The sequence below is a fragment of the Sminthopsis crassicaudata genome, chromosome 5, assembly GCF_048593235.1.
Source record: "Sminthopsis crassicaudata isolate SCR6 chromosome 5, ASM4859323v1, whole genome shotgun sequence".
Taxonomy (NCBI): domain Eukaryota; kingdom Metazoa; phylum Chordata; class Mammalia; order Dasyuromorphia; family Dasyuridae; genus Sminthopsis; species Sminthopsis crassicaudata.
Window position 1 is genome coordinate 160,885,627 of NC_133621.1, and position 25,679 is coordinate 160,911,305.

Sequence of the window (25,679 nt, forward strand, 5' to 3'; positions counted from 1 at the left end):
AAAATCTCTCTAGATAATAAAAATGTATACATTCTACCAGAATTTGTCATTATCTTGAAGATGCAAGCACAAGTGTTCTCAAAATTCTGTTTTTCTCATTTTCAACAAATAATAAAAATTAAATTTCTGCTCAGGAAATAAGGATGAGGATTATTGGGATAATTATAGTAATACTATCTATCTCACTAGATTGTTGTCAGGAAGGTAATTTGTAAATCTAAAAATGCTATATAAGTGAGAGATACTTATTGTTACTATCATTATTATGTTAATAATAATAATAAGGTAATAAGACATTATTATTAACTTCTTGTAGTTCAAGAAGACCTCTCCAATACAGGGACTTTTAGGCTATTGATGCTAGATACCAGTTTCAACTGTTGTAGTCTTTCTACTGGCATATATGACTTAAGTGATGTATGGCAATATTTAAACAAGGTACAATTTTAGGTACAGATCTTACTATGTAAGGTATTCTAACAATGAAATTTACATTTGTTATTTTTCCTTGAGATAGTATTACAAATCTTCTGGATGATTACAAAATCAGGCTTGAGAATCATTGTTCAACTCTCCCATTCTCCGTGTACCAAACTTCTAAAATTAAGATGTATGTACAACTAGATGAGAGGAATTTAATTCTTCTTCTTCCCTTCTCCCGAAACTTCTGATTTTTTTTTTAAAATGAATTAACTCAAAAGCACAGGATAAGTCTTTTCATTTACTCCAAAATGAGATTTCTTTTTTGGTGGAGTAGCAGAAGACAAAGGGATAAACCAAGCATATTGGTATTGAGATCCTTAGGGTAAAATCTAAATGTCTCTAAATAGATATAATGCTGGACCTGAAAGTCAAAAACCCTTATTTTTCCAAATTCAGATACTTAATAGCTGTGTGACCTTGGGCAATCACTTTACCCTGTTTGCTTCAGTTCCTCAACTGTAAAATGAGCTGGAAAAGAAAATGACAAACCATTTCTATATCTTTGCCAAGAAAATACCAGATGAAGTCACAAAGAATCAGATCTCTCAGAGTGAAAAGAAGCCTAGGTATTGTTATTATTACCCCAATGCTTTCTAGGGAGGTCAGTTGGGATATAATCATATTGGAAACAATAGTGGCTCTTTAGTTCTCCTTAGTGAGTAGGAATTAAAATATAGAAATAAGGTTGGGGGTGAGAAGAACCCCTGGTCAAGCCAGTCCCATTTTAAAAATGCCAAAAATGGAAACTGATTAATAACAGTACCCACATACCATATAGATCGATATAGTATCTAGTTCAAGAAAGAAACTTGCCCATTGTGGATGAATAACAGAATTGCATGATTATTGTCCATGCTGAATTATAGTTATAGTTATAGAGGAACTCACCTTCCTACAGATGTAATGGCAGGAACTGTGTTTTATTTCATCTTTCCATCGTCTCGATGTCAAACTTAGGCACTTTCTATAATAAGCCTTTAAGGTTTATGGAAGATGAATATCAAAAATAAATAAATTTTAAAATGATAAACCTTCTACCTATCTGTGTGTGAAATCACTTCAGGGCTTATTTTAATCTACAATTAAGGTCAGCTTATTTTCAAAAAAGGAAAAAGAGATTGGGGAAAAACCCTTTTTCTCATTCATGTACTTTTAGGGCACTTCCTATGAGGTGTTTTGAAAACATGCCTCATTTACTCTTCCCCTTACCTGTAAGTGCTCTCCCTCCTGGTGAAAACAGCCTATGGAATATAATGAAAATCTTTCTGCATGCAGAGTAGATAATCTTGAACCAAATCCATTATAGCTTTTCAAGCAAATCAGAGAGAGTAGCATACTGTCTGAAAACAGAAATCTGTACAAGGATCCAAATGCCATTATGATTTTCTGGGGAATTCATGGAAATTGATGAAATTGAAATTATTCCCTTGACTATCTCAAGGGCATTCATGGAATGAGTTTAATTGAACCTGTACTCAGATAGACAAATACTTGGATCATCATGAGGCAATTGGCTTATACCCAGTATAGCTCTTTCACCATTTCAGGCAAGCTGACAAATTAAAATAGACATATCAGAAGAGCAAAGGGAAGTGGTTATAAGGAGTTTTTTTTTTCCACTTTGTTAATTAGATCAGGAAGAATAATTGCACAGGAAATCAGAAAATACAGTCAACCAGAAATAAATCTGCATATTTTTTAGCCAGCGATTTGGTTGCTTAGGAGGGAAATGGGGACGCTAGTTCAGATTACATGTTCTTCTCCATCTGACGGTCTGGTTGGTGTCATATGGAACTCTCTAGGAACATGCAAAAGAGGATATTAAGAGTTATAGAGGCATCATAAGAAGATAAAATTAAGAGCAAAAAGCAATTTTCTCCACTAGTGATTCACTAGTTTGGCTTAATTATTCTCTCTCTTATTATTCTCTTTTCAAAAGTAAATATAATATTTAAATACTTTAATAGATTTGTGATTTCATTGATGTGATTAGTACCTCCAAATATACAGATTGCAACTCATCCATTATCTTTTTAGCCTACTGAATTTTGTCTCTTTCCTCCCATAAGCCCTCCATAACAGATCTATCCAATGTTCTGGGTACTTCCTCTTGGTTTTTTTTTAACATGAGTGACTACTAATAGAGTTATCTGGCCCATCTATCAATTATTACTCATTTTTACCACATGACCAGAATATGTGGGATTGTTGTCCCGCCAAAATAACATTTATCTAGTAACATCTTTTGCTTGTATCATTTCTCTTAAACAGTTTCTACTGGCAATGTGTTTCTTTGTACACAAACTCACTATCTACCTTCATTTTGCATGACCATCAATTTTAATTCTCCAGAAACTTTGATAATAATAATAACAGCTCACATTTATGTTGTACTTTAAATACATGCAGTAGTGGGTTTTTTCTTTCAAAATAACCCTTTGAAGTAGGTAATAAAAGGATGATTTAAATCTATTTTACAGAGGAGAAAACTCAGGTTCCAACAGGTTTAGTAATTTATTTGGGTTTTTTGTTGTTGAGTCATTCCAACCCTGTCTGACTTAGTGCCCTCACTTGGGGTGTTCTTGGCAAAAAAAAAACTGGAGCGGTTTGCAATTTCCTTCTCCTGGACTAAATCTCAAGCCTCCTGACTCCATGCCCAGTGATTAATAAATATGTCTGCCTCAACCCTGCTTCTAGAAATATTCACACTTAAGCACAACCTTAGTGGGAATTAATTTATCAGAGTGAGAATAATGAATGCCAGTGTTTAGATGTCAAAAATAAGTGGTATAGAGGAGAAAGACTGGAGAAGGATGTTTGAAAGACAAATTTTGCCTATTTCCAACTTTTTACCTAGAGTCATTCCTAGTAGAGTCCAAGTCTGGGGAGAAATAGAGGGAACCACTAAATATTCCTCTTTAGAAGCATAGTTACTTTTTTATTTCAGACAGGCCCTATTTAAATCTGCCATTTATGAAAGAATAATTTTAAACAAAACTACCTTATAGCAAGAAGATGAGAAGAGGAGAGTAATTTTTTTAAAAGAACAATATAAAATCAGTAGCTAAAATCAAGGTTTTCTCATGCCCTTCAGTAAATGAAGATTTTAAAAAAAAATTTTCTTCTCTTTATATTGTCTCATTTCCTTTTGAAAAATTTGTTTCTTTTTTCTGGTTATTCATGTACATTAATTTTTAATATGCTTTTTTTATAAATCAGAGAGAAAAATCAGAACGAAATGGAAAAAGTAAAAGAATTTTAAAAAAAGAAAAGAAAAAGAAAATAAAGTGAATATAGCATGTGTTGATTTACATTCAGTCTCCACAGTTCTTTCTCTGGATACAGATGGCGTTTTCTATCTAAAGTTTATTGGGATTGCCTTGGTTTCTGAACCTTTGAGAAGAACTGTCTTTCATAGTTCATCATCGCACAATCTTGTTGTTACTGTGTACAATGTATTCTTGGTTCTGCTTGTTTCACTTGGCATCAGTTCATATAAATCTTTTCAGGCCTTACTAAAATTAGCTTGTTCATCATTTCTTATAGAACAATAAAATTCCATTATCTTCATATACTACAGTTTGTTCAACCATTATCCAATTGATGGGGATGTACCCATTTTCTAATTCCTTGCTGCCAAAAAAAGAGCTGCTACAAACATTTTTGCACACATGGAACCTTTTCCTTCCTTTATGATTTCCTTGGAATACAGACCCTCATTTCTTACTAAATAAAAAGTCTCCCTCTCCAGTGCCTCATTCAAGCAAACCGAATAATATCATTAGTTTTTAATCTGAACTCTCCTAAGAATAGCTAAAGGAAATGTTGGATTATTTAGAAGGAAAATAAAAAGGATAGTGAGTTAGTCACATGCTTTGGTTTTGTAACCCAGCTGAGTCTTATAGTATATTTAGAAAGTATAATTTTGGGTTGTGTGGGCACTGAAATGAGCAAGTCCTAATTTGAGACCTCAGTTGGGGAGCTGACACCCATTCTTTAAGAAGCAAATAGCTTTGTATTCAACTCAAAGGAACCATTTCTATTTTGTTTTAACTCAGGTTCTATTTCATTGTATCTTATTGAAGTTCTGGTAGAAAAATAGAAAAGGGTAATTTTTTTTTAAATCCCTACTTATTTGGCATATGTGAATAGTTGGTAGTGAGTGGAACTCTGGACTTGGAATCAAGATGATAGCACACTTAGTAGTTGTTTGGTTTTGGACAAGCAATTTATTTGTTTTGTGCCTCAATTTCCCCATTTATAAGATGAAAAAATTAAACTCTGTGGTCTCTAAGATCCCTTGTAGTCCTAAATCTATGATCCTATTATCTGGAGGCATTTATACATAACCCTACTGTGCATAGATTCTGCTTTCAAAGAAATTTCTGTCCTCTACTTGCCTGATTATAGCATACTTAATCTTCCCTGATAATTACTAATTGTGTGGCTTTGGACAAAACACTAAACCTTCATTTCTTTATCTGAAAAATAAGGTTATTACTTATACTACATATCTCATAGAGTTGTTGTATGAGTAGAATATAAGCTCATCAAGGGCAAGGACTGTTTCATCTTTGTCTTTGCAACCCTACTACCTAGCACAGGGCCTGATATGTCGAAGGGGTTTAATAAACACACACTTTTTGACTGACAGAGTAAATGTGCACAAAGAGCTTTGTAAACTATTAAGTAATATATAAATGTCATCATTACTATTATTATAATTTTCTTCTCCTTTCCCTGGGCATTTTCCTTGTATACAGAAGATATATCTGGCCCATGAAATTTAAGGCACTATCAAGGAAAATGAAAAAGAATCAAGTTTTATGAGCTTCTCACATCACTCTGCAATCTTGCTTCCTAAATTATCCTCTCTAGTTACTATGGCTTGAATCAGTGACTCAAGCAAATGCATTTCATCTAATAACACTGATTCATTGTGGCTGAATCAGGAGACCTCCTGGCTGTGCGAGGGGGCTTTATAATAATTTACCAAGTATCCTGCAATAACTCTGGCATGCTACCCACCTCTTGACAGAGTGGTGATAGACTCATGATGTAGAACAAGATGTATGTTTTTGGACATGACCAAAACAGGAATTTGTTTTACTTAACTGTACATATTTGTACAAGGTCTTTTCCTCCCTTTGCCCCTATGGCATGGAGAAAAAAATAATAAAAAAATCTCTGAAAACACAACCCTTAGCCAAGTTAGGTCTCAGAAGGGTTAAATTGCTTAACCAGCCTCTCACCTTTGTAATTGGCAGAACCCAGGCTCCTAATTTCACTCCTGACTTTTTCTACTGCATCTCATTTCCTCTGACCCAGATGATGTGAAAGCAGGAGCTGGCTCTATTTAAATCTGTAGTGTATGAGAGAATAACTAGTCTGTAGAACTTCTGCATTTATATTTCAAATTCCATACCCAGACATCCCAATTTCTCTTCATTTCTAGCATAAAGTTTCACTAAAATAGGTATACTCTGTTCCCATCCATGAAATACTGGGCCAGCTAGTCCAATGATTACCTCAGTATTCTCACAAGTTGCTTTGACTATCTGAGATATGGACTGAGAATGGTGTGAGCACATTTGCAGTATTCTGTTGGAAGAATCTTGCAAAAGTCAAGGACAATTCTCTACATTCTGATAACCACAAATTAAAAAGTGGTTCCAATTGCTGTTTTGCTCGGCTCCTTGAGAAGCAAGAGAGTCTGGTAAAAAGAAACCCAGACAGAGTTCAGGAGAAATTCTAGTATTTGCTTGTGTGATCTTGGCTAAGTTACTTAAGTCAGAGCCACTATTTTCTCCTCTGTAAAATGTGGGTGATATTATTTGCTTTGCAGAATTTTTTGGTGAAAATGCTTTGTAAACTTTAAGTTTCTGCTTGAATGTCCATTATGAGATCTCACTGGAGGATCAAATCCATCAGCTTAGCTTCTATGTTTATCTCTCCCACTCTTACTTCATCCCTTCCATTAGGACACAAAGTGGACTGTCCTGCCCCAGTCTGTACTTTGTTTCCTGCCAGGAAGATAGATGTCTATCACTTTCTCTTCTGCTTTTATTAGATTTTCTATGGACAATCAGCACAATAGAAATAGCTTCAGTTGAGAGACATAGGGAGAAAAAAAAGAACAAAATACTTCCCTTTACTCCCCTTGGTGCAACTTATTGTTCCAGCAGGTGTACCCAAGATGATTCAAAGGCAATATAAGGCGAAGGAATACCACTCTTCAAATAAGGAATTTGTCCCACCGGGGAATTAATTCAAATGGAATATTGGTCCTGAAAGAGCGGTGGCACTCTATTTCATCCTATTATTTATCTGTGGCTTAAAGGAACTATCAGTAACAATGGCTGGGGGAGTAGACAAAGTAAATCTTAACAAAGAACAGGCACTGGAGAATGTATCTTAGATGGGATCTTCTTAGCTAAAAGTCAAAAGATACACATTCCAATTCTGCATCTCTAAGATTGATGCATACCTTGGACATCCCTAGGGATACTTGAAGAATCCAGACTTAGGGCAGAGAAGAGAATAAAGGAGGGAATTTTCCTGCTCTTCAGGTCTTGCCAGAAATGTTAAATGCCTCTTCTTCAAATGTTTCCTCTCTCTTTTTTTCCCTCTCCACACTTAACATTGCTGTAACTCTTCCACCAGTGTACTCTAACGTAAATGACAAGATGAGCAAACAAACAATAATTTCCCTTGGAAGGAGATGTGGCTTTAGGCAATGGGGTCATTGCCAAGAATAGTAAATACAAAGAATATTAATTTAAGAGAACCAAAAGATTTATTTGGACAGTTTCAGAACAATTAGTAAATCAGATTAGAGAGATGCTAGTTCAGAAATTAAATCCATACCAGGCCTACACTTGGGAGCACATCGGAGTGCCTAACCTAATAGGAACTTTGATCCAAAGCCATCATACTGCCATCTTGTTTTTTTTCTTTTTAACCAATCAACAAATTTTGCTAAGTACCTATTACATGTCAGTTTCATCTGTAAAATAGGAGTAACAGTTGTACCTATTTTTCAGGGATATTGGGCAAATGAATTGAGATCTTTATAAAACACTTTGAAAACCCCAAAGCTCCATATAAATGCTATTACCATCATTATTATTGTTATCACCTATATCTTCTATTTTATGCTCAACAAGTGGTCATTTTAACTTAATTTGAAGTCATATAGAAAGTCACCCACTACTTTGCAAGTCAGCCTTTACACATTTTGAAGAACTCTTATTGAGAGGAAATTTTACCTTATGTTAAATCTCTATCCCTTTAAATTTTGCACCCTTGTTTTTTAGTTTTGCTCTCAGAATCAAAGTACAGTTTTAACTCCATAGGGAGACAACCATCAGTCAGTCAGTAGTCTCTTAACTCCTACTCTGCGCACCTACTATGTGCTAAGCACTGGGGGTACAAAAATTGACAAAACACAGTACCTGACCACAAGGAAATAATTAACATAGAGAAGGCTCTAGAATTAAGAGATGTTGGGGAAAACTTCTTGAAGAAAATGAGATTTCACTTGAGACTTGAAGGAAGTCGGGATCAGAGATGAGGAAGGAAGAGTTTTCTAGTTATGGACAATAACCAGAGAAAATGCCCAGAGCTAAAAAAGGGAGTGTCTCATTCATAAAATAAGAAAAAGTTTGGTATCACTGAATTGGCTAGTATGTTGTGAAGAATAAGTTGTAAAAAAGATCGAAAAAATAGGATAGTTGATCATGGAAGACTTTGAACCCCAAACGATGACTTTATATTTGATCCTAGAGATGAGATGGAATCCCTAGAATTTATTCAGTAAGGAGTAGGAGGAAATATGGTCCCTGCTTCTAAATAAATAATCCTAGTTTCTTCAATTAATGGTCATGTGGTATGTTTCCTAACCATTTCAAAGGCCCTTCTGTAGACACCATTCACCTTCCCAATGGCCTTCCTAAAATATGGTACCCAGATATTGTCTGGCCAGGAAAAAGAGCAGCAGGACTATCCCCTCCAGTGTCCTGCATCTTCTGTCTTTCTTCACATAGGCTTAAATTACATGTACTTTTTGTCTACCATGACATATCCTTGATGCATATTGACTTTGCAATTCATTGAAACCCCAAGATCTTTTTTCACCAGAGTGGTGTCTAACTATGACTCTAGCCATTAAGACACATGGCCACATGATCATCTTCATCATCCATTTATAACTCTGACTTATTCAACTATGAATAGTTTTGAATCTTCTTTTTCTGCATTTAAGACAAACGGATATTTCATCTCTGTTCTTTCCTATAATTTTTATTCATTTCATTGTCACCAAAATTCTTTACCTTCATTTTCTTCTATTTTTCTTTGTTCAAAACCATCATACTTTTAAATTCTTCTTAAAGTAAAAAGACTTTTTGATCTGGCTACTGAGTAATCTTTCTTATTTATAGAACTTTCATAATGTATGAGAACTTAAAGCTTAGACTTGGGGCAGAGGATTTTTTAGATTGTAGATCAACCCTTAGAGATTATTTAGACCAGAGATTCTTAAACTTTTCTGATGTGTGGAGCTCAATTAGCACATCTGGTAAAGTCTGTGATCCCTTCTCAGAATAATGCTTCTAAATGAATAAAATACAAAGCATTACAAAAGAAGACAGCTATCAAAATATATTTTTGAAAAGTTGACAGTCCCCAGGGTAAGAACCTCTTCCTTAGAGATTTTTTCCACTCTAACCCCTTCATTTTACACATGAGAAAATTCAGTCCCATGAGATAAAATGATTTGCCTGACAACCTAAGTAGCTAAGTCAACATTCAAATCCAGGTAGTTTCATGCCAAATCCTGAATTGTTTCCATTGACATATATTTGTTATCACTGTATTTGAACTTAAGCATTGCCCAGGCAGGGATTCAACCATTTTCATTGGTTCAAGTTTGTACAATTTTATCTACTTAAACCTGGCCTTTTCTCCGTGAACATCAACTCTAACTTTTAGAACACTTGATCACTTTTATCTCTTAGGTGAAGAACTCTTGATCTAGAATAAACTGTTCTGTTTACTGATAAAAAAGCAAGACATTTTTCAGAATAAATCAGAACTGTAGTTTTTACTTTTCAGAGCCTTACATCCAAAGTAGCACAACTGATGATACAATTTTTATTTTGTTTTACTGACTTCAGGATTGTTATTGCCCATTTGCCATGACTATTTTGGCATGAATCCATAGAAAGATATTTATGCTCTAACATTCAATGAAGAAGAAATGTGTACTTCAACTTTGGACTTTAACTTGATAAACTAATTTTCTAAGTAGAAATTAAGCTAAATGGTGATGGTAATCTCTATCCCACAACTGTCCCCAGAAATGTAGCTAATGTATAGAAAATTATTCTCCCTAGGTATTAGTGGGAAATATTAATATGTTTATTATTCAACTCAGTAAACATGTATTCTTTTATCAAAATTAAACTGATGTTAGATAGTTAAATGGAACTGGGGTGTCATAAGGCCATATAAGTTATAAAAAGGGGAGAACATTGGGGTCTTAATGGCAATAGAGACACCCTCAAACTTATCAGGATACTGAATATCTTCAGGGGACAAGCAGGAGTCAGTCAGTCAGTCCATGTTACTTTTGTACACTTGTAGCCATGCTTTCTCCCACATAGAGTATGAGCTCCTGAAGAGGTGGAACTGGAGTTTTTTCTTTGTATGCTAGTGTTTAATAAAGTGACTGACACATAGTAGGTGTTTAATGTTTGTTTTCTGACTAACAGAAAGGAGCTGAACAATGAGATTTTCAAATAAAGGAAAAGCAGAGATTGGCCAAGCTATAATTTTCCTAACTTTCCTGTTCATTCTCAGGATTGTTCCTTTCTTAAGTATTCAAAAACACCTGTCAAGAAGTATTTTTTCCTACAACATCTGTCAGAAGTCAAAGAACCCTGAGCATCAGCTAAGATTGAGTTCTTCACAATTGGAGAATTTGGTGCTTAGTTTGGAATGTAATGTCAATTTATCACCTATCTAGTTCTGGGAACCAGAAAGATGTCTTGGTAAGGATTCGAGATCTTACCTAAATCCTAATTGCCTAATGGAAAAGTTCTTCAGAGACTCAAGCAAAGTAGAATGTGAAGGAAACCATGTGTTCTGATCAAAGATTACCTGTGAGCTACAGGTAAGGAGAATTTTTAATTCCCCTGTTGGTTTCATGCAGCTAATGAATTTGCTGAAACAACAAATAGGTTAGAGACATCATTCTTCAGCCTGTTTAGAATTAACATTTCTAGTGTTTAAGAGATGGCAAATCTGCTTGTTTTGTCATGGTTATACATGATACTCTTAGAAACACAAACTAGAGAGAACCATTCAAGTCTTTGAGCCACAGCTGATTATGATTGTTCTTGCCTCGGAATGATCTGATTATTTACTTGTTCTTTTCCTTCACAGCTGTGACCTAGTTAATTTTAAGTTAGGAAGCAAACCCTGAAATCATTAGAACCTCTGCTTGGCCTGAAAACCTTGCTCTGTTAAATTTTAGGATGTTCTCCTTCATAACAGGAAGTGAAGTTGCCCAGAGAACGAACACATTGGAATTCTTTGAACGCTGAGATAAAGAATAGCAAATGCTATTTTTCCCTTTTCCTTGTGGTCAGGGATGGGGAAGAGGGGGGTGTAAAAGAGAAGTGGGATAGGCAACAAAGTGACCAAAAAATGAGTCATCAATTTCTGAATAAAGAATAAAAATCTTTTTTGTTAGTTGTGGAATTTCACATCATGAACATCTTGATCTCCCATCTGTAGGGACAATGAAGCCAGTGATGATTCAGTGTCCTGGTCTGGCAGTTTCCTGCCTCCCTTTCAGAGAAAAAGCAATTCTAATACTACCTCCCTAAGAAACTGATTTCATTTTGGAAAGAAATCTAGGTGGCCAGGGTTCTGATTTTAAACCTTAACGAGGGAATCTGCATTGGCTACTCCCTTGAGAGGATGTTGTTGGGAAGGAAAAGATCCAACATATTTTGTTTGACACTATGATTATTCTTTCTAATACTGTGAATTTCTAGTGTGGAAATTTCCTCCAATAGGGCAGTACCACAACCAGCATTTTATAGTATTGGATTGTGGATTGGAAGGGTTGATGAGAAATTAAGTGATTTGCTGGTGACAGGATTGACCTGTCTCACTCTTTCTGACTCCAAAGATGAGCCACTCTATGGACTCTTGATAAGTTGAATGTTATGATATGATAATTACCTAAACATAAGACACACTTTTAAAAATTTATTTATTGTTCAAGTATATCACTTTTCCCAGAAATGCATGTTTCCAGAATTCAATTTATTTCTCTCTCAGTTAGAAACCTACAGCATAGGTAATTATTCCCTGGGAGACACAGAAACTTAAGATTTAAAATGGACTTTATTTTTTAAAAAAATTTAGGCAGTATATGTACAATCATTTCAAACATATTTCCATATTAGTCATGCTATGGAAAAACTAAAGCAAAAGGAAAGAAAAACACAAGAAAGAAAAAGCAAACAAAAAAAAGGCAAAATATTATGCTTCAATCTGTATTCAATCTCCACAGTTCTTTCTTTGGATGGCGTCTTCCATCCCACGTCTATTGGAATTGTCTTGAGTCATTGCGTTGCTGAGAAGAGCTAAGTTTGCACAGTTTATTATCACACAATCTTGCTGTTTTTCTATACTTTATAGAATACTCTATATTCTATAGTATTTTATGCAATATTCTCTTAATTCTGCTCACTTCACTCAGCATCAGCTCATGTAAGTTTTTTCCGGTTTTTCTCATCATTTCTTAAGAAAAAATAATATTCTGTTACATTCATATGCTTTAATTTATTCATCTATTCCCCATTTTGGGACACCTACTCAATTGGAATGTATTTTAAACATCCAATCCATATCTGAATAGGAACTACGTGTATGATATCACCATCAAGTGATTCTCCTGCCTCTGCCTGAAGACTTCTAGTTAAGGATAACTTATAACCTCTTTAGTCAGACCATGAATTTTTGGTAAAACTCTCAATGTTAGGAAATTTTTCTTCCATCCTTGCAACTCCTTCTTGTTCCTTTGCAATCCCTCAGATATAACAATAATAACAACCATTTATTAGTATTATTTACTTTTAATATTGCATGTTAGTTTTAATAGTAATATAAAATTGATATTTGTGGTCTTATTTAGGGATTCCAAAAGTTCAAGAGAAAGTTGAATGGGATGCAAGAAAATTATTTAAATAATTTTATTTATTACTTAATTATTAATTAGATAAGTATTTAAATAATTTTTATCATTTATACAAATACAGCTTTAAAAATTCCAGGCAAAATATAGTCCCACAAACAAAACAAAACAAAACAAAACACAACAAAACACAGTGGTATCAAAAAATAAGTTTTGGGAAGGAGGAGTTTAGGCAGAAATCAGACTTCAGGAAGACCAATTTGAAAGGTGATAATAGTGATAATCATACATTCCTTCTTAATTGTTATACCTCCTATGCGATATAAGGGACAGCAAGTGTGTCCTATCAGGAGAAAACAGAGCTCATTTGTATTTGATTCTCTAAGACTCATATCAATCATCTGGGACCTGTGGTTTTTTTAGTGTGAGTATGTACCCCTTGTACCCACAGAGAATCTAACTCCCCAATAACTCAAAAGCATCATTCTGTGGCCAATTTCATGACCTGCCCTAAAGTTAGTTAAACTGATCCTTGGCCAACTGGCATATGGTCAGTCTATCTCAAGATCCAAGTTAAAATGCTTTTGAGTTTGCTAAGATGTGACCAGGGTTACTGTGATGTTCTAATGAAATGTCAAGCACTTTCCAAATCTTAAAGCACTAAATAAATGCCAGGTGGTAATGGTAACAGTGTCAGCCTACAGTCACCAGGCTCCAAGTCTGGAGATGCTTTCATCCCTTGAGCCTCCTACTGCCCTCCTGCAGAGTTCAAACAAGGTTTGTAGAACAATACAGAGCTTTGCTGGTAAATGTTTAACAACCAGGGTATGTGGTGGGAGGATGGAGAAAGTATGCACATGAGTGCAAAAACACAGACACACACATTTTAAGGTTAATCTGCTTTATTAACAATTAAATTCAGATGATCAATACAGCAAAAATCAAGCCCTGATCTGTAGCCATGGCCAGTTTGAAGCTGAATCCCACATATTCCTTGGAACTGGTAAAATGGAAAGAACACTGTGGAGTCATTAAATCCTACCTTTGATACTTACCCCTGAGCTTGGATAAGTAAGTTCCTTAAACTCCCTGGGACTCAACTTTTTCTTCTGTAAAAGGACTGGATAAATGACCTCTGAGGTGTCTTCTAATTCTAGACCTATGATCATTTAGTGTTGCATCATTGATGTCAATTCAAATTGAAAGAGTATGGTGACCCAGAAAACCACAAATTTAACATTTCCTATGTAATGTAAAATAAATTTTATTTTTAATTTATGCATTAAAAGAAGAATTTCCATAGCATAATATAATTTTAAGAATTATTATTTTTTAAGTTGCAGAGGAAACTGCAAATCTATTTTGTACAATTAGCTATTCCTTTTTAAATATATAAAACACATAATAAATCTATATAATGCTAAATGATATCATTAAAAATTGATATATAATATAAATCCAGCATATTAAATAAAAATAAATATATCAAAATGAATATAAATTTAAATTAATTTTTTTCTGTTTCATTACATTTTCATCTTGTTCTGACTTTACTAGGGAGTTTTGCCTTGTGTAGTCAGGAACTAAAGTTGGATATTCTCTAAATAAAGATAGCAACCATTTACAAATACTAGAGCTATTTGCTTATGACTGTGGGTTAGCTTTCAAAAACCTAGGCTCCCCTCAATGCCACAACGAACCATACAATCAAACTTCATTGAAAACTAGAACCCATTTGCCCCAATTTAATTTTTTCTTCTTTGTCTTTTCACACCAAGGAAGAAAGGCATGACTCTGACATGAGGGATATATAATGTCCTCTTATGTAATTGGCAGATAAATTTCACTAGATATCATCCCTGAGAGGAAAGAATAGCTCATATTACTGAGCCCAAAGGAAGAATTTTCACAATCCACCTGGTCTCCAATCTCTGTGTCAGCTTTATTTCTCAGCTACCTCATGGGTAGCTCACTTTTCTCTATTGGGAGTACAAAACCAGTTTTGTGATAGGGAACAATGGTGTGACCCTTGATACTTAATTCTAAGAGTCATGGGGGACAGCAAAGCCTTATTCATTGTTAGTGAGTTAATTAGCAAGGAGGCAAGTGCCTTTTAAGTAAAATGAAGGCATTATTTTAATTGTCCTGAGAGTAAGAGAAGATATAAAATCTGAAACTTTTCTCCATTGTTGAATATTAATTTTTGTCTGCTTCTGCATCTAGAAGATTTCCTCTCTGGTCTAAGTTTATCTAATAAAGAAAAATAGTTATTGAGCATTTTATGGTAAATCAGATAAGAAGGGCAATTTAATTTTCTTTGTAGATTGTTAGATTCTTTCACAGTCTAAGTGGATTCACTTAGAGTTTTTGTTAAAATGTAGAGTGTGTCCATTTTTTTCAGTCCCTTGTTTCCAAGGCTCTCATTACTGTTTCTCTTGATTTCAGACTGGCTTTAGTTCAGAGAAAAATGAAGTTGAGATAGCAACCCTTTACAAATACTGGACCTTAATGAGTTTTGAGTTTAGCAAGCAACTCAATATTATAACATTTGATCGTTTTCAAAATTTGGCAGAAGTTAAGAAAGATCCAGTAGATCAATCAATAATCATTTATTAAAGATCTACCATGTGCCAGATAAATATATAAAAGGTTTTATATATATGAGATAAGCCATTCTATCAGGATCTACCTTCCTCTCCAACCAAATACTCATACTTATTTTCACCTATAAGTGCTAGATTCCATACATAGGTTAGCTCATGTCCTTGTAGCAAGTATATATGTATTTATTGATTGTGTCAGAGAATTACTTTAAATATTCAAGATTTTCTTTGCACTGATTTCATTTCAATGCTCATTTCAATGTGCTTTGTCTTATTCCTTAAGGTTCTATCGATCTGTGTCATCTCCACTATCCAGTTAGCTACCCTAGCGTCCTCCTGCTTCTTGTATGTCTCGTTGACTTCTGATTGTTTGCTTTGAGGTCTGGAATATTTCTGGATGTCTTGATTTTTGCTTGCCTACTAAAATTTACTGTTTTTTCCTGATCATGAATTCATGTATGTTTCTATGTTTCCAATTGCAAGCTTACTATTTAAGAATACCTGGCCTGCACACCTGTTAGATTGGCTAGAAATGACAGGGAAAGATAATGCAGAATGTTGGAGGGGATGTGGGAAAACAGGGACACTGATACATTGTTGGTGGAACTTCGAATACATCCAGCCATTCTGGAGAGCAATTTGGAACTATGCTCCAAAAGTTATCAAACTGTGCATAGCCTTTGACCCCGCAGTGTTGCTACTGGGTTTGTATCCCAAAGAGATTTTAAAGAAAGGAAAGGGACCTGTATGTGCAAGAATGTTTGTGGCAGCCCTCTTTGTAGTAGCCAGAAACTGGAAACTAGTGGATGCCCCTCAATTGGAGATTGGCTGAATGTTATGGAATATTATTGTTCTGTAAGAAATGACCAGCAGGATGATTTCAGAAAGGCCTGGAGAGACTTATATGAACTGATGCTGAGTGAAATGAGCAGGACCAGGAGATCATTGTATATTTCAACAACAATACTATATGATGATCCATTCTGATGGATGAGGCCCTCTCCAACAATGAGATGAACCAAATCAATTCCAATAGAGCAGTAATGAACTGAACCAGCTACACCCAGTGAAAGAACTCTGGGAGATGACTATGAACCATTACATAGAATTTCCAATCCCTCTATTTTTGTCTGCCTGCATTTTTTATTTCCTTCACAGGCTGATTGTACACTATTTCAAAGTCCGATTCTTCTTGTGCAGCAAAATAACTGTTTGGAAATTTATAGATATATTTTATTTAATTTATATTTTAACATATTTAGCATTTATTGGTCAATCTGCCATCTTAGGCAGGGGGAAGGAGGGGGAAAATTAGAACAAAAGGTTTGCCATTTGTCAATGCTGTAAAATTTCCCATGTATGTATCTGGTAAATAAAAACTATAATTAATTAAAAAAAAGAATACCTGGCCTGGACCCCAATGTACTTCTCCAGTCTAACTCTTGGTTGGAATAAATATGGAATACCCATGATCCTCAAAGACACCTATGGTTAAGCTAGTTTAAATAGAACACCCACATACACACATAAAATCTCAAATCAAAACTTACATATGATTTTTTTTCCAGGTGAACTCTTTATGATGAAACCCAGACCAAAATTTTAATCAGCTTGTTATAAAATAGGAAAAAAACCTGTTCTTAAAAAGACCTAGCTTTTAGTAATTAATTTTTTTTACTACCTTTTTCAATTTTGCCTTGGATGGGAAAGGAAGGTTGAAGGAGAGAGGGATGTAAAGATGGGAGGGACTGGTTTTTCTGATAAAATCATAGATCTTTAAAGTGCCGAAACAGAAGCATGAATCTTATTTAGTATGATCATTTTAGGGATGAGGTCATTGGTAAGCACCTGAGTAAAATTTGAACATAGGGTTTTCTTGACTCCAAGTCCAGCACTATCCTTTATATCATACTGTCATTTTGTTTTCAATCTTTTCACTAGTCCCAATCTCTTTCTAAAATTTCAGATTAAAAAGAACACAACAATATCAACATTATATAACTTATATAACATAAGGCAAATGTAGCACCCTGAAAAGAAATAAACATGGTGGATAGTACCATGATGTTGACCAATAAGGAATTCAGAAAAAAGTGCATTTTAAATCATTGATTTGTCCTGAAGATATTTATTTTGATGTTCCTGATTTCTTTTAGATTGTGAACATGTGGGTGGGCGAGTGTTTATTTTTGTAGCTGAAGTAATTGGTATAATGAGATCACTTTTATGGCCATTGGATCAGCTTGGGTAATAGTTGTAGACCTTTGGGGAGTATTTCTAAACATAGATCTTGGCCTGCTGCTCTGACAATTACTCCAGGGGGCAATTCCTACTTCTCCTCATACTTTCCCAGGGACCCAAAATATTTTTATATACCGGACCAGCAGGATTTTATTTTCATCATACTGTACTCTCCAAAACATGAAAGTGATGATTTAATTCCCCTCTCCTTTTTGTTTTTGTCATCATGTCTCTTGAATTCTCTCATCCAGAAATGATGATGACTCTTTGGGTGTCATGTCCGGATGCTATCCAGACTCAAATATGAGATTTAGTGTGTTGAGGTCAGTGTGAAGGGTCTCAAGCTTTTAAAAGATTGTTCTAGTCCAATTTTTGCCAAATAAACACTCACTGAATGACAAAATCGGGCTATTCCCAGGACCCTAAAAATGACATTTTTAAGAGAAGACACTATAACTTTTCACAAAGCTTAGTGCTTTTGTTGCCCTAGCATGACGCAGACTGAGATTCCATGGGGGAGGGATACGGAAGGGAAAGTTGGTTCCTCTATTCCATCTGCATCATAGACTGTGCTTCTGTACAGGCAGTCTTAAAAACTTTGGATATCAATAGTCTTTTGGTCAAAATAAGAAGGTCAGTTCTGGCCTTCTAGTGTTCAATGGGCCATTCTAGGCCTGATGTCCACTTCCATCTTGCCTAAGGAAAGGCTTATGCTTCAGAAATACTGTTAGGAAAATGAAATAAAATTTAGGGATTGTCTCTTCAAAAAGCAAAGTTTCGTATCCTGGCATTCTAGAGCTCACCAAATATTCAATGGAAGTTTGAAACAACAGGAAAAAATTAAGACCTAAATGTGCAGTGAATTTAAATCCAGATTTGGGTTCTATAAAAGATATAAGTTCTGTATAACCAACAACATTTGGTTAACAATTTCTTGAGGGACTTAACACCTTTTCTCCTAACTGGTTATGAATTGCTTTGTTTTTCTAGAGGTTTTTGAACAATTCCAGGGAGCTCTTCTCTCTTAACTCTTCCAAGGCCCCAAATCAGCCTTGAACCAAAGCCCTATTGATTAACTTTCAAGTGAAACTGTCTTGACTTTGGACTGTACTAAGTTTAGGTTTAAATTGTGACATGATTTCCTTTTACCTTTAGAACCCAACCACAATGAAAAAAAAAAAAAAAGGAAATTCATCTCAGAGGATTTTTTCAAAATAGAATCTATTTATGCATTCGAGTAGCACCCTTTGGCCTATCAGCAGAGCGTGGGAGTTCTGTAGTCAATGTTATGCCTGACATTTCTAAAATAGATGGCAGGAAATAATAACTGAATAATTACAAGGAGCTTAGATTATGTTTCTGAATATAATTTTCTATTGCTCTATGTATGTGTATTTATGCAATATATCTGCATATTTCCCAGGGTTGGATACTATTATTTCTGTTTATATATTCTACAAAGAGATAATAATTGCAAGATATGTCATTTTCAACTTAGAGCTTTTCAAAGCCTTTTCAAGGCAGTAATTAAATCTTAAAACATCCCCAGACCTAAAAGAGAGACATATAGAACATCTTTACAAAAACAGTGAACTAGGGACCTAAAACAGGAACAAGAAGCACATATTGGAAGAAAGGTAAATGGGCTGGAATAAAGGAAAATGAGGTGAATAATTACCTAAAAACTATTCCCTCCTAGCTAGCTACACACTTGCCTAATATGAAAATATGAAAATATTGCTGCTGAGTATTTTCCATAAGACAAAATCAAAGTGATATAATAGTCAAGTTAGATATACTTTGCCTTCAAATCTTCTCATCCAATCACACTTACAGGCCTGTAAGACACAGCCATTGACTCCTTTTCTACATAAGGAAATAACTCATTTGAAGCTTGTGATAATTAGGTGGATGACTCATTCTGGTGAACACATATAAAGAGAAGTAGAGAGATGTTGGGGGTAGAGGGTTAGCTTCCCATGATAAATTAATATTTTCTGTCTTTCCCTTTTTTCAGAGGATCAGAAATTCTCTATTCCAATAATAATCCTGAATTGCAACCTTTCTTAATTTCAAAAACTGTTTTTTTTAGCTTCTCTTTCCATTCATATAGCTAAGAAACTATGTTGTTTTTTTTTATTTATAGTAGATTGTAAAGAATCAATTCTAAAATATTTTTATCTCAAAACCCCCTTTACACTCTTAAAAATTAAAGGGTTTTTCTTTATGTGGGTTGTCTATTAATATTTGCCACATGACAAATTAAAATTTATGACTTTTTAAAATATCTGTTTTTAAGTAACAACACATCCATTATATGACCATGTAAATAACACATTTTATAGAGAATAACTTTTCCAAAACAAAAAAATTAGTGAGAGAAATGGCATTATTTTCCATATTTTTGTAAAACTCTTTAATGTTTCACTTAATAGAAGACAGCTGAATTTTCATATATATTTCTGCATTCAATCTGTTGAGATATGTTGTTTCAGTTGAAGTTTATAAAGAAAAGCTGGTCTCACACAAAGATGTAGTTATAAAAGCGAATAGTATTTTAATAAGTATATAATGTCGTTGGATTATTACAAAAATTGTTTGGGCCTCATGGACCCCTTGAAAGAGTCTGAGAGACTCTCAGAGGTCCGCAGAACATACCTGGAAAAGGTTTAATGTAAGAAAAAGACTATTGGATTTGGAATCAGAAGATAGATTCAAAGTTTGACTCTAACAATACCTGTGTGATCATCTGCAAGTTGCTTCCCCCCACTTTGAGCCTCAGTTTCCTTATCTGCGAATTGCCAAAATTGGCTATTATGATTTCTGCATCTAAATCTGTGAACCTATTTATCTGTATAGCCTTTCAGATCATATAGTGGATGCTTAAGGAGTTAACTGATTGACTCACTTCTTGTATTCTTGGGTTTCAATGAAAAAAATATTTCAGTATCAGTCATTAGACAACAATCTCCTTGAAGAAAAGGGATTTCCTTCCACCATCTGTGTGACATTTTATTGATTAGCACAAGTTCTGTCTCTTCGTTGCCTTGGATTGTTCCTTTCATGTTCTATCCTTCAATTTCTAAATAGTGAGATGGCTTACAAAATTTGATTTTCCAAGTGTGATGAGTAAAAGATGGAAAGAGTAAGTTGTTTTAAGTTCAAAATGTGTTTGAGTAAGAAGAGGTAGATACCAAGTTACTGTTGTGTTCCAAGAGCACTGGACTTGGACTAAGAAGCCCAGAAGGTAAGAATTTTATAGCTTGGACACACCTCTTTATAACAGGTATGCAGAGGGAGCATGAGTTTACATTAGTTTCAGGTGTAAGGGGAATAGAATGAACCAATGGTAATGGGAGCTAGTGTTAGTATGCTCAGCCCATAATTTATATGCTTATTCTTATCAAATTAAGCATCAAATGCTTACTAGCAAGTCATTTAATCTCTATTTGCATCAGTTTCCTCAAATGTAAAAAGGGGAAAATAATAATATGTAACCCCTATTATTGTGAGAATTGAATAAAATATTTGTAAAGTGCTTAGCACAGTGCCTGACACATAGTAGCTACTTGATAAATACCTTTTTCTTTTGTTTTTACTTTTCTTCCTTTGTTCTTCCATCTCTTCCCTCTCTTCGCATCCTTCCTTCTTTCCTTCTTCCTTCTTTATCAGGTCACAGAGATTAAATAAAATAAAACATGTGAAATCTATGGAAAATTAGAAAGCTCTCTGCAAGTACACACACATATCCTGATCAAGCAGCTTTCTCTTAAGTCACCCTATGAAAATGTGTCTCAGTAAATCACTAATCTATGGATCTGTAGCAGAGGAAGGAATTCAGCAGTCCTGACTTTGCCCTGGAGAATAGGGCAGTGTCTTTGCCATGGATATAAAACTACTTTTACCATATCCATGGGAACATGTCAGATTTCCAGAAATATAATAAGAAGACTCCTCTTAGGAACTTCAAATTTAAGACTACACAAAGAATCCCTTTAGAGAGCTTTCCCATTCTGCAAAAGTCATGCAGATTCCAACTGAGTTTGAACCAGCTCTTTTGTCCTCAGAAATAAATGCATTTTGTATTCAGTCAAAATTTTTAAAAAGTTTGAGGTACCTTTAGACTTACAGGGATTTCCAAGTAGCTGTTCCAGTCTATCATTAAATATGTATATTTAAATTGGCTTTTTTGAAAATAGTTTTATTTAATCAATAGAGTGAAACATCTCCTTTAGCAACTTCCCTATCTGTCCCATAATTACATGCTTTCCAGTAGGAATCTGGTTCCTAGCCAAAATTCTCTAGAGCATGTGTGGAATGAGCTCAGGGCACATATGTAGTAGCTAACTGTACTATATCATTTATTTGTTTCTCCTTGAAAATACCAAAGCAGTGAACTAATGTTAGTGAATCAGTCTTTTTTCCACATTGATTCTATTTTGGGGGGAAGGGCAGAGGGGAGGTTGGTTTGTTGTCTTGCGTTTTTGGTTTTGTTTTTGCTTTAGCAAAAGCTTAAAAAAGTATAAAGGTGATCCTTGAGAAATAAAATAACAAAATTAGATGACAATTTTTATATCTGTTTTTCTTTTTAAAACTAAAATGAATCCATAAGGGGTTTTAAGGAACTAGAACAATGTATATTGCTGAGGACCTACATGGTTTTAGCTTTGGGCTAGTTTTATTAGCTAAATGATACAACTCTCTAAAAAACTAAAACTAAGTCATGTAAAAGAACATAGAAAACATAAAAACATCATAAGAAAAAATATATATTAGTTGAAGGGATGTTGTTTTAAATCATACTCATGATTTCATAATAGCATATTAGGATCATTGATCTAAAGCTGGAACAGATCTTGGAGACCATGTAGTCCATTCATCTCATTTTATAGATGAGTAAACTGGGGAAATGAGGTAGAACCATGGATAGGGCACTTGAGTCAAGAAGACTTATCTTCCCGAGTTCAAATTTGGTTTCAGACATTTACTAGTTATATGACCCTGTGCAAGTCACTTAATCTGTTTGTCTACTTTCTTTATCTGTAAAATCAGCTAGAGAAGGAAATGGCAAATCACTCCAGTTTCTTTGCCAAGAAAACCCAAAATGAAGAAGTAAACAAGACTGAAAATTCTGAACAACAAAACTGAGATCCAGGGAAACCGAATTGTCCAAAGTTACAGAGTTAATAAAAGCCCCTAAGTGGTATTTGAACGTGGTGCTTTTTTATTCAGAGCCAGTGTTTTTTTTTCCTATATTCCCTTTATTCAAGATAATAAAATGTCACTAATATTAAGCATCCACTCTTGAGAAACTTGCATGAAGTCTGAGGCCCAAAGATAGAGCAAAGTATGTGCAGACAGCTAAATTATGCCTCATAACTTGATGGGGTGTTTAAATACTATATTCAAAATGAGCACATGAAGAAACAAGTATTACATTACTTCTTTTTTCAGGATATGGTTTATTGTTCATTTGATCTTTTGGGCAGATCCCCCTTTGATATCCCAAGAAAATAGGTAGCCCACTGGCAGAATCAGTGGATTTCTTTTTTTACTGCTACATATTGTGGGATAAAGTTTCCATTCCCCATAGATCAAAGTTCTAATATATAGGACTTGGATGAAGCACTTCTGAAGTTTGGTAAAACCATATAAAATGACCTGTAATTGCAATCACAAACAGCTACCACATGCTTAGCATGGCAGAGCCAAGAGTTTTACTGAGTTTTCTTTCATGGATGCATGGATGTGTCCTATATAGAGCTATCCTGTTCTTTTAAGTAATGAAAAATACTCATCTGAAAACAGTATTGGAATTGGAAATGATGGTTTATAATGCCTTTCCCACCTTCTGCTTAAGCTTTGAGCTTTACTCTTTCAATAACATTTCTTTGAGTTCATTCCATACTAACCCAAACTTGCAAAATATCCAAAGAATATACTTCTGTTTTTGCTAAATCACACATGGTGCTTCCTGAGGCTAAAGACTGGGAGGGAGACTGGTTTTCTCATAATTTAAACATTATTTTTTGATGCCAAAACAGCCTTAGGTTCCTGAATTTGAAAGGGTTAAGTAAAGACGTGGAATGTCTTGGGAATGTTGGCAGAGAGAGACAGCAGTGTTTTTTTTTCTTTCTTCCCTTCTGCTTTTTCCCCTTGGATAGAATCCCAGCACTTTGAAAATTTAGTGATGGCTTAGGATTTTAGCTCATTTCTGGGTTCTTCTCTGGTCAACTGAGAAGTCAGCATCAGGCTTCCACAAGGGAGGGATGTGTGGCTATCTGCTTACCAGAGGGGGATATTTTCACCTTGTCCCTGGTAATTCCCAGGGGTTGAGGAAAAGCATCTTTATTTGAGAAGTCATTCCATAACTCTTGAGGGAAAACATTCCCTGAAGATTAGTGGTAGTAGGGAGGAGGAGGGTTAAAGGTTAAGGAAGAAGGAGCAAAGTTTATTTTGGCTTTCTTTCTTTTTTTAATAAAACACTGTGACATTTGAACCTTGTGGTTCTAAGAAATCCAGGCAATTGGGGACCAGAGAGAGGTACAACTGGGCACACAGCTGGCATGGCTGCTGTACTCTTTAGTTTTGAAGACCTTCTATATAGCTGGGACAGCCTAGTGTGGAACCTGACTGCCCGGGCACTAAGGAACTGCAGAGCTGGAAACCTTCGAGTCTTGCAACTGATGTTGAGACCATGGTGCATCTCCAGGGCTGTTTACCAGGTGGGATTTGTCTATATTCTAAAACTCTTTATAACATCAGGACATTGGAAGAAGTTGGAGAGAGACAGAGAGAGAGAGAAAGACAGAGAGGGGGGGGTTGAGGAGGAAGAGGAGAGACAGAGAAACAGACACAGAGAGAGGGAAGGAGAGGGACAGAGAGGGACAGAGAAGCAGAGAGGAAGAGACAGACAGACAGAGACAAAGAAAAAAGTAATGAGAGTGAGAGGGTTGGGAGGGAAAGAGGAGAGGGAGACAGACAGAGACAGAAAGAAAGGGAATGAGAGTGAGAAAGTGAAGGGGTTAGGGGGAAAGAGAAACACAGAGAAACAGACAGAGACAGAGAGGAAAGGAATGAGAGTGAGAGAGTAAGAAGTTGAGGGAGAGACAGAGACACGAGAGAGAAAAGAGGAGAGGGAGAGAGAATGAGGGAATTGAGGGAGAGAAAGAAACAGAGAGAAAAGGAGAGGGAGAGAGAATGAGGGAATTGAGGGAGAGAAAGAAACAGAGAGAGAAAAGGAGAGGGAGAGAGAATGAGGGAATTGAGGGAGAGAAAGAAACAGAGAGAGAAAAGGAGAGGGAGAGAGAATGAGGGAATTGAGGGAGAGAAAGAAACAGAGGCAGAGATGGAGAGAAAAAGTAAGAATGAAAGAGAGTGAGGAGGTTGAGGGAAAGAGAGAAAAAAAAACAAAAAATCTGTGCTGCTTATTTTTACTGTTATGACAAAAGGGTCATTACTTTGTAATGTGCTAGGTGGTATCCAGGTAAAATGGAATAATGAATAGAGAGTTGGTCTTGGAGCCAAATCTGGCTTCTCACACCACCTGATAATATGACCCTAAATAAGTCACTTAACTAAATTCTTAGGATTTTAGGTAACCCTCCAAGAAAATGACTTAGAAAGTGCCAACCTGCATTGATAAAGGTAGTTGTTTCCTCACTGGAGAGTTCTCTGAGTCAATGAAGTCATAGGCTCAACCCTTATCTTTAGGTGATGATGGATAAAACAAAACAAATGAGGGGAGCTTGTTGATATTTTCTTGAATCATTAGAACAAGAAGTAGGATTGATAATATGGGGAAGGTTCTTCCTCCCTCTCATTTAAAAAGTTACTTCTGAAAATGGACATTTATCTTTTGTGCTTTATCTACCTCATCTATAGAAAGAAAAGAGGAAAGGAAACTTCATTAACCCAGGAGTTTTGACTTAAAAACCTTACTTTCAGGGCAGCTAGGTGCAGTGGATAGAGCACCAGCCCTTAAGTCAAGAGGATCTGAGTTCAAATGTGACCTCAGACACTTAAGACTTCCCAGCTGTGTGATCCTGGGCAAGTCACTTAACCCTAATTGCCTCAGGGAAAAAAATGAACCAAAACTTTACTTTCTTATTCCAGAGACAGATATATCATCATCTCAGAGA

General features: G+C 35.2%; 1 protein-coding gene across 7 annotated transcripts in view; it reads left to right on the forward strand.

Moving 5' to 3' along the window:
• FRMD4A (FERM domain containing 4A) overlaps window positions 1-25,679 on the forward strand; it is a 733,796-nt gene that overhangs the window by 366,820 nt on the left and 341,297 nt on the right. The window contains exon 1 of one of the 7 annotated variants that reach the window (XM_074268574.1): window positions 19,782-24,263. The exons of 5 other annotated variants lie outside the window; for them this stretch is intronic. In XM_074268574.1, the coding sequence (XP_074124675.1) occupies window positions 24,105-24,263 (159 nt within the window). In that variant the 5' untranslated portion in view covers window positions 19,782-24,104. Of the gene's footprint in view, window positions 1-19,781; window positions 24,264-25,679 lie in introns of those variants that run through there. One more of the 7 variants, XM_074268573.1, reaches the window with a different exon arrangement.